At 38.5% G+C, this 16,505-nt stretch overlaps 1 protein-coding gene across 13 annotated transcripts in view; it reads left to right on the top strand.

The window, feature by feature from the left end:
* Positions 1–16,505, top strand: part of TJP1 (tight junction protein 1) — a 308,480-nt gene that overhangs the window by 277,028 nt on the left and 14,947 nt on the right. For all 13 annotated transcript variants that reach the window (XM_038418328.1, XM_038418329.2, XM_038418327.1 and 10 more), the window contains one exon: positions 11,481–11,653. In XM_038418328.1, coding sequence (XP_038274256.1) covers positions 11,481–11,653 — 173 coding nt within the window. The remainder of the gene's footprint in view (positions 1–11,480; positions 11,654–16,505) is intronic.

The raw sequence follows: 16,505 nt of genomic DNA, 5'->3' as shown, positions 1-16,505 counted from the left end.
TTAAGGGTTTTTTCAATTTTTATCAATTTAAATTTTCATAGTTCGGAGAAATTATGACAATTTAATGGCATAGAGGTTGAGATTCAAAAAGTTAAATCTTTATAACCACTAAAACACAAACTAATGATCCTTAATTCAAACTCTGCTAAATTCTCAAGCATCACTTTTCTTTGCTGCTCTGTACATTTTGATTATTATCAATGAAAATATTTTATTGGTTTGTGTGTATACAGTGAAATCTGTTTACTGACATTTATTGATTAAAAACCTAGCCCTTCTGTATAAGTGTCTGCCAACACTGAGCACATCCAATCTTCAATGAGTTAAGTTTCAGAGTAGCAGCTGTTAGTATGTATTCACAAAAAGAAAAGTACTTGTGGCACCTTAGAGACTAACAAATTTATTTGAGCATAAGCTTTCGTGCGCTACAGCTCACTTCATTGGATGCATTCAGTGGAAAATACAGTGGGGAGATTTATATACATAGAGAACATGAAACAATGGGTGTTAAAATACACACTGTAACCAGAGTGATCTCTACCAGCAGGAGAGCGGGGTGGGGGAGGGGACGGGTCATTTTGTAGTGATAATCAAGATGGGCCATTTCCAGCGTTGACAAGAATATCTGAGGAACAGTGGGGAGCGGAGGGGGGGAATAAACATGGGGAAATAGTTTTACTTTGTGTAATGATCCATCCACTCCCAGTCTCTGTTCAAGCCTAAGTTAATTGTATCCAATTTGCATATTATTTCCAAATCAGCAGTCTCTCCTTGGAGTCTGTTTTTGAAGCTTTTTTGTTGAAGGATAGCCACTCTTAGGTCTGTAATTGAGTGACCAGAGAGATTGAAGTGTTCTCCAACTGGTTTTTGAATGTTATAATTCTTGACGTCTGATTTGTGTCCATTTATTCTTTTACGTAGAGACTGTCCACTTTGACCAATGTACATGGCAGAGGGGCATTGCTGGCACATGATGGCATATATCATATTGGTAGATGCGCAGGTGAACGAGCCTCTGATAGTGTGGCTGATGTGATTAGGCCCTATGATGGTGTCCCCTGAATAGATATGTGGACAGAGTTGTCAATGGGCTTTGTTGCAAGGATAGGTTCCTGGGTTGGTGGTTCTGTTGTGTGGTGTGTGGTTGCTGGTGAGTATTTGCTTCAGATTGGGGGGCTGTCTGTAAGCAAGGACTGGCCTGTCTCCCAAGATCTGTGAGAGTGATGGGTCGTCCTTCAGGATAGGTTGTAGATCCTTGATGATGCGTTGGAGAGGTTTTAGTTGGGGGCTGAAGGTGATGGCTAGTGGCGTTCTGTTGTTTTCTTTGTTGGGCCTGTCCTGTAGTAGGTGACTTCTGGGTACTCTTCTGGCTCTGTCAATCTGTTTCTTCACTTCAGCAGGTGGGTATTGTAGTTGTAGGAATGCATGATAGAGATCTTGTAGGTGTTTGTCTCTGTCTGAGGGGTTGGAGCAAATGCGGTTATATCGTAGAGCTTGGCTGTAGACAATGGATCGTTTGGTATGATCTGGATGAAAGCTAGAGGCATGTAGGTAGGAATAGCGGTCAGTAGGTTTCCGATATAGGGTGGTGTTTATGTGACCATCGCTTATTAGCACCGTAGTGTCCAGGAAGTGGATCTCTTGTGTGGACTGGTCCAGGCTGAGGTTGATGGTGGGATGGAAATTGTTGCAATCATGGTGGAATTCCTCAAAGGCTTCTTTTCCATGGGTCCAGATGATGAAGATGTCATCAATGTAGCGCAAGTAGAGTAGGGGCATTAGGGGACGAGAGCTGAGGAAGCATTGTTCTCAGTCAGCCATAAAAATGTTGGCATACTGTGGAGCCATGCAGGTACCAATCACAGTGCCACTGACTTGAAGGTATACATTGTCCCCAAATGTGAAATAGTGATGGGTGAGGACAAAGTGACAAAGTTCAGCCACCAGGTTAGCCGTGACATTATCGGGGATACTGTTCCTGATCTTCCTAAAAACACCATCCTAGCCACTATGGATGTAGAAGCCTTCTACACCAACATTCCACACAAAGATGGGCTACAAGCCGTCAGCACTACTATGGTGCTAATAAGCGATGGTCACATAAACACAGTCTCTACGTAAAAGAATGAATGGACACAAATCAGACGTCAAGAATTATAACGTTCAAAAACCAGTTGGAGAACACTTCAATCTCTCTGGTCACTCGATCACAGACCTAAGAGTGGCTATACTTCAACAAAAAAGCTTCAAAAACAGACTCCAAGGAGAGACTGCTGAATTGGAATTAATTTGCAAACTGGATACAATTAACTTAGGCTTGAATAGAGACTGGGAATGGATGAGTCATTACACAAAGTAAAACTATTTCCCCATGTTTATTCCCCCCCCTCCACCCACCACTATTCGTCAGATGTTCTTGTCAATGCTGGAAATGGCCCACCTTGATTATCACTACAAAAGGTTTCCTCCCTCCACTCTTCTGCTGGTAATAGCTCACTTTAAGTGATCACTCTCCTTACAGTGTGTATGATAAAACCCATTGTTTCATGTTCTCTGTGTGTGTATATAAATCTCCCCACTGTATTTTCCACTGAATGCATCTGATGAAGTGAGCTGTAGCTCACGAAAGCGTATGCTCAAATAAATTTGTTAGTCTCTAAAGTGCCACAAGTACTCCTTTTCAATGAGTTATATCACTCTAGTTAATAACGAAGTTTCATGGTAGAAATGAGGCAGAAATGTAACGAAAAATAGTTTTGAAACCAAACCACAGTACTTAAATGCATTTTAATAGCTTTCTTCTCTGGATGATTCATGACAAACACTAGAAATGGGAGGAACCTAAGCAAATGTCTCTAATGGTACCTTAATATCCCTCTTCCATTAAGGTTTTTTGTTATTGTTATAGTAACTTCTAAATAATAGTTTTTACAACTTGAGGAATTAAAAAAAATTAGAACTGGGCAAAGATGGCCAAAAATACCCTCCACAAATAACCACTTTTAAAAATTAACTTGGCCGTGCTTGTGCCAGTTTGTGTTCACCTTCCATGAAAATCCATGTGCCTTTACTTGTGTGAATCTTCACCGATTGCCAGTTTCAACATCTACATGAATATGTGCATAAGCTGAATTTTAAATATGTATAAATGAGTATTGGCTAGGAAGCAGTTGTGGTCAGAGAATGAAAACAGCATCCTGGCGCTACTCTGGCCATTCACAATTAATGCAGCTTGAATTACTACCCTGGAAAATCCAGGGACCTGTTTGCAATCAGTGCAGAGGTGCAAAAGTTTGAAAAAAAATAAACAAACATTTATTAAAATATTTGAGGAAATCCTGATCTGTGAGTAGAAAGAGGCTAAATCCATTAGATAAATCATTCATGGAAAATTATTGGTTCAGCTCCACTTATAGTAAATTAGTGTGTAAAAAGAACAAAGCAGCAGTTTGAGTTAAGGTGTTTTGAAATGCTGTTTCTCTGTTAAGCTTTTATGACATTCCAAGTAGTCTTAGACAAAGCAGCACAAATTTTACTAGAAAGCTAGTTTCCCCAGTACAATTTAAAATAAGTACAGTAACTGCTGTTTGATAATTCAGAGTGAGCTTGTGCAAGTTTGCGTAGTTAACATGCAAAATGTTTGTTATTCTGGCACCAAATTTAACTGACCTCCACCAATTGCCCTACATTGATGGGGAATGTTCTATGAATACAAAGTATATATTGAGAGAGAAATGAGTATATACTTTTATGTGGCTTTGCAGTATCAATGAACGAGTACTGTAGTTCCTCATCTGTAATCTTTTGTGCTGCCATCATAGATGCTTGCATTCAAAGAAACTGAGGTTAGTGTCCTTTTAGAAGAAATTCACATTTACCAAACAGAAAATGGTGAAATCTGAGAGGATGAACATTCTGACTTGTAAGAGGGAAATGCAAACAATTAACTGTAAACAAAATAACCACTTTAGGTGGGAGTAGTAATGGCTGAGCAAAGTCAGGCCTGGCTGGGCTGTAAGATTTCATCAGAATTTAACAGGACACTTACTATGCTCTGGAGATGAGGGACTAAGTTGTTGGTGCTGTTTGCAAATAGGCAACTCATAAAATTATGTCTTTTGGATCTCAGTTAAGTTGTCAGGTACAAGACAGTTTTTCAAAGCAGAGAAAAATTTAGAGATTGGATCTTTTTCTAAAAGCATTTGTCTACTTTCACAGTGAGCTCTTGGCAGTATTCCTGATATCACTGTAGAAAAGTAGGTGATGGGTAAATGAGGTAGGAATGGATAATACAGGAGGGAAATTCTTGTTTTTTAAAAAAAATTGAAACATTTTAAAGACAAAAGTGATCTACCACTTCGGATTAATTCATCTACATTAGCTATTGTAATTAAACGGTCACTGCAGTACAGTAAGGTGCATTTCACTAGGCAAGTATTTCACTATTCTTTGTCCACTGTCTCTAACTGAGCTACGATAAAAGGGCAGCAAAAGTGTAATGATACTAGAACTGCATGGTGGTATTAACAGGGAAAGGGGAAATATCTATGCATAAAACCACCATGTAATGGTGTTCGTTGATTGTATTACTGAAGAGAAAAGGGGGGAAATACTATAACACATAAACAGCATCATGATGGGTCAGATTTTCAAAAGTACCTAGGAACTGACGTTCCATTGGCTTTCAGTGGGATTTAGGAACTTTTCAAATATGTGATCTAGTCTCCTAAGTCAAATAGGCACTTTTGAAAACTTTAACCATTATCCTAAACTCTATTAGCATGGGGATTGTATTAGTAATTTTAATTAAACTCAAGAGAGTTAATGGTTAGCGTTTCAACAACAATGATGAGGTTATGGGAAGGAGGAGGCATTTTCATCTCTTCTCTTCACATTTCCGATTTGGGGAAAATAGCTTTTGGGCTGAAATTCCTGCGGTGCTAGTCAGGATGCTTTTCAGGAAGAGAGTAGCTTTTCAGTATGTGATCATCTTGTATTCTATTCAGACTTTGTAAGGCGACCTACTAGAGTATTTAACATTTTAAAATAAACCTCTGAAGCTGTTGGAGAGGGAGGCTTTCTGAGGACATCTTAAAGATAGAGCCACCTACGAGATCTGACATGAATGCACTGTGTACAGTTAAATGCGACAGCACTTTGGGTTTGATTGTTTTGCATATTAAAATCATGATCTGTGTTTATCCCAATATCCAGTTATTTTTGCTAATGTTTTATGGTATTTGGCTTTTCTTATTCACCAATAGCAAGAAAGTGACTTAAGTATTTTTGCACAAATCTCATATAGCATATAGACGATTAGCCACTGATAGATAAGAAATTACTAATCAAAGAAGTAATGGAGGGGTGTTGTTAAAGAAACTCTGAGCCTAGAATGAATGTCTACTCCTCTGCCTCTCCCAGTTTATATTTACCTCATAAAGGCACCTGCACATCTAGATATCTGCTGCACGAAATGTCTACTTTTATAAATTTCTTGGCAACTTGCTTTGAAAAACCACATAGAAGCTCTGATCCTGCGGAGGCTCCTGCTTAGCTTTATGCAGTGTGAATAGCCCCATTGAAGTCAATAGGACTTTGCTATGCCTCAGGTTAAACATTTGTATAAGTCTTCGTAGGGCCATAATCTTAAAATAATTTTAATATTTAGACAGGAGCAGTGCATTTTGGTCAGATGCAACACAGTTATTTATGACAAGTCAAAGTTAAATATTTCCATGAGTCTTTTGTGTGAGGATTCACATAATTATGAATTTCTAATTCTATAACTCAGCATTGATGGGTTTTGTATTTAGAAGAAATGTACATTTTTGCATCTGGGCTTAAAGTTTCACTGTATATCAGGTCGACAGACTCCATTAATTTTAAAATATTTTTCATCCATTGACTGACAAATTTTGTATTAATATTTTATATACATTTTCCTGCCCCTAACAAATTTACATAGCTGTTTTGGAAACAAAATAGACTAGTAAAGTATGCAACAAAATCTGTCTGCTTGGTAACTGTAAAGCTCTATACTGTAAGCAAACTAATCTATTTAGCAGTTTGAATGGTTTGATGTTCCTTATAAGAAATGTCAAGTTGTAACTTTTACATTTGAAAGAATCTCGCGTTACAGGTTCAGCACTGAGAAATATATGTGTACAAATGTTTTTATTCATCATATTTATGTCCACCAATCAGGCGTTCTTCATGGGGAAATCAAGCCTAAAAGTCCATTTTAGAAAATATGTGGCACCAGTGAAGCTCCTTTGTAAGGGTAATGTCACATTTGTGTCTTCTAGTTGTCAGAAGTTGTAGTACATGGAATAGTTTTGTCTCATCCCTCTTCTCCTTTGCTTTATAGGCCTGTTGCTTAGGAGAGTATATTCTCAATTATAGACACTAGAGCAAAACTCTCCTTATGCAGTGTGGCCTTTCATTTAAAGGTTGATTGTAAAAGGCTGGTTGTTTTGAACTGTTAGGTTTAGGTCAGGGGTAGGCAACCTATGGCATGCGTGCCGAAGGCAGCACACAAGCTGATTTTCAGTGGCACGCACACTGCCCGGGTCCTGGTCACTGGTCCGGAGGCTCTGCGTTTTAATTTAATTTTAAATGAAGTTTCTTAAACATTTTAAAAACCCTTATTTACTTTACATACAATAATAGTTTAGTTATATATTATAGATGTATAGAAAGAGACCTTCTCAAAACATTTAAAATGTATTCGTGGCACGCGAAACCTTAAATTAGAGTGAATAAATGAAGACTCGGCACATCACTTCTGAAAGGTTGCTGACCCCTGGTTTAGGTGATGTGTTTGAAGGTATTGTTTTACTCAGTCTAGTCTTGCTGTTTACTTTTTCTTTCTCTCATAAGTTTTCTTTCAGAATTATTCTGGTTGCCCTGTAGTTAAGGGGTAATATTAGACCTAGCAAATGTAAAAAAATTCATTAGTGCTCTTTATGAAACACTGCTGGCTGTTTCTGGTCAGCTTCATCACTATTCCTGAACAATAAACATGATTTGGCCACCTCTACACTTGAGCTTAAACTGTTCAGCATTAGGTCATTTGCACCTGTTGCTAACTTCTTTATCAGCAACTGACAAATTACAGCATTGTCCACATAAGGTAGAACAAAGATTAAAAATAACATTTGAAAACTTTGTTTCTGAGTTGGGTTTACATCTTAGGATAAAATCATGGCCTTCTCTACACTGGGAAAACTTATAAAAATATTCCTCCAGTTTTGTAGTATGAAAAAAGTGGCTTTATTTTAACAACTTGAACAAATTGTGTAGATTTGTCAGAAAGGTAGAAAATGAGTAATATCCATTTCTATGCATTGTTCTACCACTGAGATGAAAGGATGTTTATTGAAAAGTGGTAGGAGCCATAGTGTAGGTGAGAGACCTGCAGCTGGATATATAACACCATTTTGATTAAATTTACTTTTCAGCAGGCTTAACTGAGAAAGTGGTAAAAGTGAGTCTAGAAGTCAGAGCCACCAATCTACGAAAGTGCTCTGCAGCAGGTTTTGGAAGCAATGAGAATTTTTTGGTAAATTTTTCCCAATGTAGACAGCCTATGAGTTTGATGATCCCTTCATTGGCCCTGGTATCACAAGAAGCTTAATTAAAGTCAGTGTAGCTGGTGTAAAAATTGTGTAAATTAGAGGAGAACAAAGCCTTAACCTCAGATACATTGTGGGTGTTGTTACAAGAATATAAATGGAGGGTAAAAATATCTGTACAATTTTACATAAAACCTGATGAAAGTAAAGATTCCTCTTTGAGTTCTGGGTATTCCACATGTGGGTACACATGTGCTTCATGTTTCTGAGATAGGAGATTTCTAGCAAGCAGTGTCTGTTGGTCTGCGCCTGTTGCTCTCTTCGTGCTCTGTACTGAGGGCATAAAGGTCAGTCCGGACCAACGGCTCTCCAGGTCCTTCTCACCACCGCATGGCCTGAGTCAGAATCTTCTGTGTCCAAAGGTTCTTCATAGCCTTCTTATCTGTAAATGTATACTGAAAATAGTGAAGTGTTTTTAGTGGATTTTTCCTCATTGTTACAGTGAGCATAGGATAGGGTCCCTGAGGTAGGGAAGGAACTATCTTCCTCTCTCTCCCAATTGGAGAAGAACTGTGGCCAGACTTCTGGAGTTTTTGTCTGACCCTGTTCCTTCTCCATCAGTGACTAACATCACCACTGCTTTGGGGAGGCTGACATTGCCACCAAGTGCAGTATCTGATGCTCCTCACCTCCCCAAACACATGAGGGATGAGAGTCCCATTGGAGCCCCTGGACAGGGCCCTACCAAATTCACGGCCATGAAAAATGCGTCATGGACCGTGAAATCTGGTCTCTCCCTGTGAAATCTGGTCTTGTGTGCTTTTGGCCCTATTCTATACCGATTTCATGGTGGAGACCAGAGTTTCTCAAATTGGGGTCCCAACACAAAAGGGAGTTGCGGGAGTCACAAGGTTATTTATGGGGGGTTCGTGGTATTGCCATCCTTACTTCTGCACTGCCTTCAGAGTTGGGTGGCCGGAGAGTGGCGGCCATTGGCCAGGTGCCCAGCTCCAAAGTGCCCTTTTATAATACTGACATCTTGAGATCTTAAAATGAGGATAATTGACTTTTTGCAGTCACAGGCCTTGTTTACTGGCTGTGAGAGTGGCCATCCCAGTCCAATCTCCTCACAACATTTTTCAGGGTTGGGACTGCGGGTGTCCTGTTTTTGTTTCATCTTGCCTATATCGGAATGGGCAAAGAGAGTAGCTCTCTCCTTGAGGCAGAACTGAGTGATCTCTCCTCAAAAATCTTTAAGATTTTTTTTTTTTAAATCTCAAATTGAGCAGTATTCTGGGGTTCATATTGAGGGGAACCATAGAATGCACCACGTGGGATCTTGTCCATTCTTTCAGGAAGAGCCAATGTTCTCTTAATTTTCTAGAATGTTCTCTACCCATTTATTCAGTTGCATTACTCATTCCTCCCAGTTCCTTCACAATGAGTTACTGTTTGTTCTTCAGTATGTTGGTTATTCATTGACAATTTCTTTCTGTCAGTGGGAAAAGACTGTCTGATAACTACCAGTCTGTAGAGCACCCAACATAACGGGGCTCTAATTATTGCTTGACGCTTCTACCTGCTACCATAATAAAATAGGAAATAAAAATAAAACTTGTGCATTTAAAACAAAGCTACATTTTTGTGGAATACTCTTCTTTTCAAAGAGATCCTGTTTTCAGATGCAGTCTACATTTTGAAGTCTAAACTGGCTAAGTTTTTTTTGTCTATCGAATAGTTATAAATCTGTACTAGGTTAACTTTTTTAAATGTTGTAGTAGAGTACTTGTGAATGCCACTATCTCGGACTGTAGTCCTACAAGCTGAATGGGTTCAATTAATTGTCAACTACATAGCTAGTAATTGCCTTAAAATAAGTAACCAAAAATAAAAACTGAGAGCCACTCATAGATGAGGTGATATAAAAGCTCTTTTCAGTTAGTCTAGTTTTCATCTTTGCATCTGATTTATGTGGCTTAGAAAGAGAACGCTATTGGAATAGCCTCTGTATTTTATTTTTTTAAATATGACCATAAGTGATGTTTTTGGACAAAGTTTAAATTACTTCCATAGAGAGGGAAGGGGTCCGTTCTCACTGAAATTTGTGCATATTAACCTGAAGTGGAGTTGTATGTATGTTGGAAGGAATATTCCCAAATTTTAATTGAAAGTGGAGCTAGTAATATTTTTTTAGTTTATTGCATAAATCTTGCTGCTTTCTCAATGATAACAATATTAAACTTTTAGAACAATATACCTGCAGAATATCCGGATAATTCTTTTTCGAGTAGTGTCCCTGTGAATGCTCCACTTTAGGTTTTTTATTCCCTGACTGTAGTCCCCAACTCCCCAAGAAAGAAGAAGGGATCACAATAGTAAAGATCAACACAACACAAACCTTGAAGTTAGAGAGAGAGAGAGAGAGAGTGTGTGTTTCACCTTTTCTTCTCCCAGTAGGCAGAATTAAAATACCATAGTTATTCGGGAGAGTAACTACAGGACATGTAATGCTGACCAGAAATCTTTTTTTAATGTGTGGACACTGATAATGGAGAGCTGAAAGAGTTTCCCTAGGATTGAACTCTTCACTATAAAAACTTTCTCAGCCAGTCATATGCAGTGCAATACTGACTACAGCATATGTGTAGTAAATAGCCTCAGAATAAGATAAGCATGCATTGCACCTACAGTATATCAAATTCAGAATACTAAAATTCTATTTATAGTCAAGTAGAATGACCACCTGAAATACTTTCATTACACGCTAACGAAGTGTTGTTCAAGATATAATGAAAGTTTCTATTTCAGTCTGACCTGAACTTATCTACTGTGCGGCCTCACCTGCCTGTAATTCATAGACAAAAGTTTCATATTAAGCATAGCGTATGATCACTATACATATACATATACCTATACATATACAGTAGGGTCTTGTGTCGAATGCTAGCTGACTAACTTAATTCTGTCTCTTTGTACAATGTCTTGTCATGTTAACAGTTCTAGGACTAACTCAAAGTATGAAGAAATAATGTGCTTAAGATAGAATGACCATTTTTCTTTCATTCTTCTGTTGCTGTTTGCTTTGCCAACACCTAGATTTCTTGGCTCTTACAGTAGCTATGACTACTTGAAAAGGAACATCAAGTGGTAAGATTGCCGTTGATGTGAGGATGTTTTAAGGTGTCCTCTCACTGTTACATTTATCACAGGCATTATGTGCACCTAAAATTTTAAACACAATAATTTTGAAAGTAGGTTTAAGTTACGATAGCCAAAAACTATAGGTATTTTTGAAAATTGGCCATTTCCTGAGAAATATTTGAAATTTAAGTTTAAATTGCCTGCTTATTTAACTAGCTAAAATATATGCACATAAAGCTAGTGAAGCTTAAGCTGATTGCATTTATAATTAAGATGGCATTGTTGAAATATCGGGTGTATTTAGAAGAGTTCTGACAGAAATCAGTCTTTCTACAGCATATCCAATTTATGCTTTTTAGAAAAAAAAAAACTAGGTAATTTAAAATTAAACTATTTTTTTTAATACCTACCTAAATAATAGCACAGTTCTTCAATTGAAAATCCACCCAAACTAAATTGAAAACAAAGGATTTAGAGCGAAACATTACAAAAATATACCCAAAATGTCATCTGCCTTTTGTTTGCCATCTTTTGGTTTGTGTTACTAATCTTTTTAAAGATTCAGTGTTGTCTTGAAATCTCTTGTGCTTACAAATGAATGTTTTGTACTTAGGACTGGATGTTATACAGAAACAGTTAATGTTCATAGGAAGAGATGAAAATTATAGGTATTATTAAAGAGGAAATAATGGTGAATTCAGGAACTGAAAACTTTTTTGTAAAATTGGACAAGTCAGCCTATTGTTTTTCTTTTATTTCCAACAGGGGGAAGCCTACTGATGCTGAGCCCCCAGACAGACCTGTTGGTGAAAAACGCTATGAGCCTGTTCCTCAAGTTACTCCTCCTCCCCCACCTCCAGTACAGTATACTCAACCTCAGTCGATTAATAATCCTGTTGTACTACTTCAGGCACATCCCAAGTCTGCACTTTCTGAGGGTATGAAATCTGAAAGTTGGCATGTCTAATAGGATGCAGTGTTGAATTTACGCAAGTGTTCTGTTTGCCTAGCTTCCTATTCTCCAGTACAGACTTAACTTACTGCACAAACTTTTTAAAATTGAATTATTCAGTTCTTGCACATGAAGTTTCTGTCACTGCGATAATTTCTACCCAAGTTTAAGTAAAAAAAAATGTAAATTAGTTGGGGAATTAGAACCAATAGGTTCATATAAAAGTGTTGATTAAAGATGCAGTCATTTCAATTAATGGGGAATCTTGCTTAGACCACTTACACTTAAAGATACAATAATCTATTTGTCAGGGACCTGGACGTATAAGTTAGTACAGTGGCTCTCAACCTTTCCAGACGACTGAATCCTTTTCGGGATTCTGATTTGTCTTGCATACCCTCAGGTTTCATCTCACTTAAAAACTACTTGCTTACAAAATCAGACATAAGAATACAAAAGTATCGCAGCATACTATTACTGAAAAATTGCTTGCTGGCTCATTTTTACCATATAAAATCAATTTGAATATAAATATTGTACCTACAGTTCAGTGTATAGTAATACAGAGCAGTACAAGCCAGTCGTATGAAATTTTAGTTTGGACTGAGTTCGCTAGTGCTTTTTATGTAGCCTGCTGGTAAACTAGGCAAATATCTAGGTGAGTTGATGTACTCCCTGGAAGACCTCTACATACCCCCATTTATACACCTAATTCTGGTTGAGAACCACTGACATACACTAATTATGGGACTTGAACTAGTTGAAATCTGGACCAATCAGCTAATGCTATATTTTTACAATTTGGAGACTCTACTGAGTTCTATGAAAAAATTTGATGGTAGCTGAGCCTCTTGTGGGGAAGATTCCATATTGCAACAACTGTTGTATTGTAGTTGATTCCATGTTAGCAGTCTCAACAGAGATAAAGCAGTTTAGTCTTCATAGTTCAATTTTATCTTTTTCTCCTTTATAGGCAGTCTCCCAGCTCCTCCTCATCTCCCACAACTCTTTGAGTATGATGTGTACTCTCTCTCAAGTCTGCAAAAATAGAGAATTTTCTACTTTTATTTAGGCAGCCTTAACAAAGAATGTCCTTTCTTTTAGCTTAAGCTTATGATGATGTTGCAGTGTAGCTCGTCTGTTGTTTGGTTCCAGCCACTTCAGCTACTTGTGGCTTTGTTTTACGCAGCAAATTTGTGCTGTGTAAATTAGGCATACATTTTATGGAAAGACATGCTGATGTATGTACGATTTGTACATGTGCTAATACAAGTAACAAAAGTGTAGGTGACATACCACTAGAAGTATACTATGAAGCAGAATGTGGAATTATTATTTGAGATTATTAATATGGGAAACTACTAAACATTAGTTTAATCATAAATTCCTTTATTCAACCCAAAGGCCAAAGTGGCACTTATACAATTACTCTAAACCTGCCTAAAAAGCCTAAGTAAAGCATTTTACTACAGGTTTCAGAGTAGCAGCCGTGTTAGTCTGTATTCGCAAAACGAAAAGGAGTACTTGTGGCACCTTAGAGACTAACAAATTTATTAGAGCATAAGCTTTCGTGAGCTACAGCTCACTTCATCGGATGCATTTGGTGGAAAAAACAGACACACACACAGAGAACATGAAACAATGGGTTTATCATAAGCTGGGAGTGCTGTTAACGAAGGGCCTGAGGAGGGAGTCTACATAGCCAGACAATCCTGCTGTCAGGGTGCCAATGCCTGAGATGATGGGGCGTCCAGGATTTCCAGGTTTATGGATCTTGGGTAGCAGATAGAATACCCCAGGTCGGGGCTCCAGGGGTGTGTCTGTGCGGATTTGTTCTTGTGCTTTTTCAGGGAGTTTCTTGAGCAAATGCTGTAGTTTCTTTTGGTAACTCTCAGTGGGATCAGAGGGTAATGGCTTGTAGAAAGTGGTGTTGGAGAGCTGCCTAGTAGCCTCTTGTTCATACTCCGACCTATTCATGATGACGACAGCACCTCCTTTGTCAGCCTTCTTGATTATGATGTCAGAGTTGTTTCTGAGGCTGTGGATGGCATTGTGTTCTGCACGGCTGAGGTTATGGGGTAAGCGATGCTGCTTTTCCACAATTTCAGCTCGTGCACGTCGGCGGAAGCAGTCTATGTAGAAATCCAGGCTGCTGTTTCGACCTTCAGGAGGAGTCCACCCAGAATCCTTCTTTTTGTAGTGTTGGCAGGAAGGTCTCTGTGGGTTAATATGTTGGTCAGAGGTGTGTTGGAAATATTCCTTGAGTCTGAGACGTCGAAAATAGGATTCTAGGTCACCACAGAACTGTATCATGTTCGTGGGGGTGGAGGGGCAAAAGGAGAGGCCCCGAGATAGGACAGATTCTTCCGCTGGGCTAAGAATATAGTTGGATAGATTAACAATATTGCTGGGTGGGTTACGGGAACCATTGTTGTGGCCCCTTGTGGCATATAGTAGTTTAGATAGCTTAGTGTCCTTTTTCTTTTGTAGAGAATCAAAGTGTGTTTTGTAAATGGCTTGTCTAGTTTTTGTAAAGTCCAGCCACGAGGAAGTTTGTGTGGAAGGTTGGTTCTTTATGAGAGTATCCAGTTTTGAGAGCTCATTCTTAATCTTTCCCTGTTTGCTGTAGAGGATGTTAATCAGGTGGTTCCGCAGTTTCCTTGAGAGTGTGTGGCACAAGCTGTCAGCATAGTCTGTGTGGTATGTAGATTGTAATGGATTTTTTACCTTCAGTCCTTTCGGTATGATGTCCATCTGTTTGCATTTGGAGAGGAAGATGTCTGTCTGTATCTGTGCGAGTTTTTTCATGAAGTTGACAGATTTCCACTCTATACGGCTAAATTCAGTGCCTTGCATAATGACAGGTTTCAGAGTAGCAGCCGTGTTAGTCTGTATTCGCAAAAAGAAAAGGAGTACTTGTGGCACCTTAGAGACTAACAAATTTATTAGAGCATAAGCTTTCGTGAGCTACAGCTCACTTCATCGGATGCATTTGGTGGAAAAAACAGACACACACACAGAGAACATGAAACAATGGGTTTATCATAAGCTGGGAGTGCTGGTAACGAAGGGCCTGAGGAGGGAGTCTACATAGCCAGACAATCCTGCTGTCAGGGTGCCAATGCCTGAGATGATGGGGCGTCCAGGATTTCCAGGTTTATGGATCTTGGGTAGCAGATAGAATACCCCAGGTCGGGGCTCCAGGGGTGTGTCTGTGCGGATTTGTTCTTGTGCTTTTTCAGGGAGTTTCTTGAGCAAATGCTGTAGTTTCTTTTGGTAACTCTCAGTGGGATCAGAGGGTAATGGCTTGTAGAAAGTGGTGTTGGAGAGCTGCCTAGTAGCCTCTTGTTCATACTCCGACCTATTCATGATGACGACAGCACCTCCTTAGTCAGCCTTTTTGATTATGATGTCAGAGTTGTTTCTGAGGCTGTGGATGGCACTGTGTTCTGCATGGCTGAGGTTATGGGGTAAGCGATGCTGCTTTTCCACAATTTCAGCTCGTGCACGTCGGTGGAAGCAGTCTATGTAGAAATCCAGGCTGCTGTTTCGACCTTCAGGAGGAGTCCACCCAGAATCCTTCTTTTTGTAGTGTTGGCAGGAAGGTCTCTGTGGGTTAATATGTGGGTTAATATGTTAATATGTTTACTACATTCAGACAGTAACAAAACACTTACAAGCATTTGATCAAGATACTTGCAAACCAGCGAAATCCGACATATTGGTTGGCTCAGGTGTGGTCAGGCAAGTATTAGCAATGAACCCTTCAATAATTTACTTTTTTTATACCCTTTAACGAACAAGTGATATGATATTGCCAATTACTGACTTCAGCTACAAACCAATTTGAGACAGTCTACCCTTATTTCCAGTCTTAATCCAGATAAGATTTACTTTCTTCCCAAAGCCTTTCTTCCTCTCCTCCTTGCTGCCCAACAGGTTTTTCCATTGCACCTGGGTTCACATAGGCTTTAACACTGGTGTGTGGGCTAGGAAAGGCTCATGTTGGCTCATTTTAAGACACATTCTTTTTTTTTTGTCGTCTTTAAAGCCATCGCAGTTATCCCTATTGGTCAGAGAGACGCCTTCTTTTTAGAAATTTTTGCTTCTCTTATTAGTTATTCTTTGAGTCAGACATCCTTCCTACTTTATTCCTTCTGGCCTTATATCTTATTATTTTCAAGGCCCTCACTCTACTTGCTAGTCAGGGCCTTTCTTCGCAACACATAAATATATTTTCTTAAGTAAACTTAAGCTAATTCTAATTTTTAAATTTATCCTACAACTAGGAAGCTAGCGGGGCTGATATCTAAGAAGTACGTACCTAAATGTAACACACTTTTTATAGAAGACCAAAACTAGGCTACACGTCCTACATTTCTTGAAAACTATAAGTTCCTATGCCATGGCTGTGTAGGACCAGAAATGGGAAGTAAGCCTTTATATTTCTAAAAAATATAATTTTAATAGTGTTTCTTTTCAACAGTACCTTAATTTCAGTGCTGTTCTGAAACCCTTAATGCTAATTTTGTGAGTAACATATGATCACATCCCACTACATCTACTGAAAATTAGGGCTATGCAAGTGATTAAAAACACTAATCGCGATTAATTGCACTGTTAATAGAATACCATTTATTTAAGTATTTTTTCATGTTTTCTACATTTTCAAATATTGATTTAAATTACAACACAAAATACAAAGTGTACAGTGCTCACTCTATATATTTATTTTTGATTACAAATACTTGCACTGTAAAAAACAAAAGAAATAGTATATTTCATTTCACCTAATACAAGTGCTGTAGTGCAATCACTCTATCATGAAAGTTGAATTT

This window comes from Dermochelys coriacea, chromosome 10 (assembly GCF_009764565.3).
Source record: "Dermochelys coriacea isolate rDerCor1 chromosome 10, rDerCor1.pri.v4, whole genome shotgun sequence".
Taxonomy (NCBI): domain Eukaryota; kingdom Metazoa; phylum Chordata; order Testudines; family Dermochelyidae; genus Dermochelys; species Dermochelys coriacea.
This window is presented reverse-complemented; position numbering and strand designations above follow the sequence as displayed.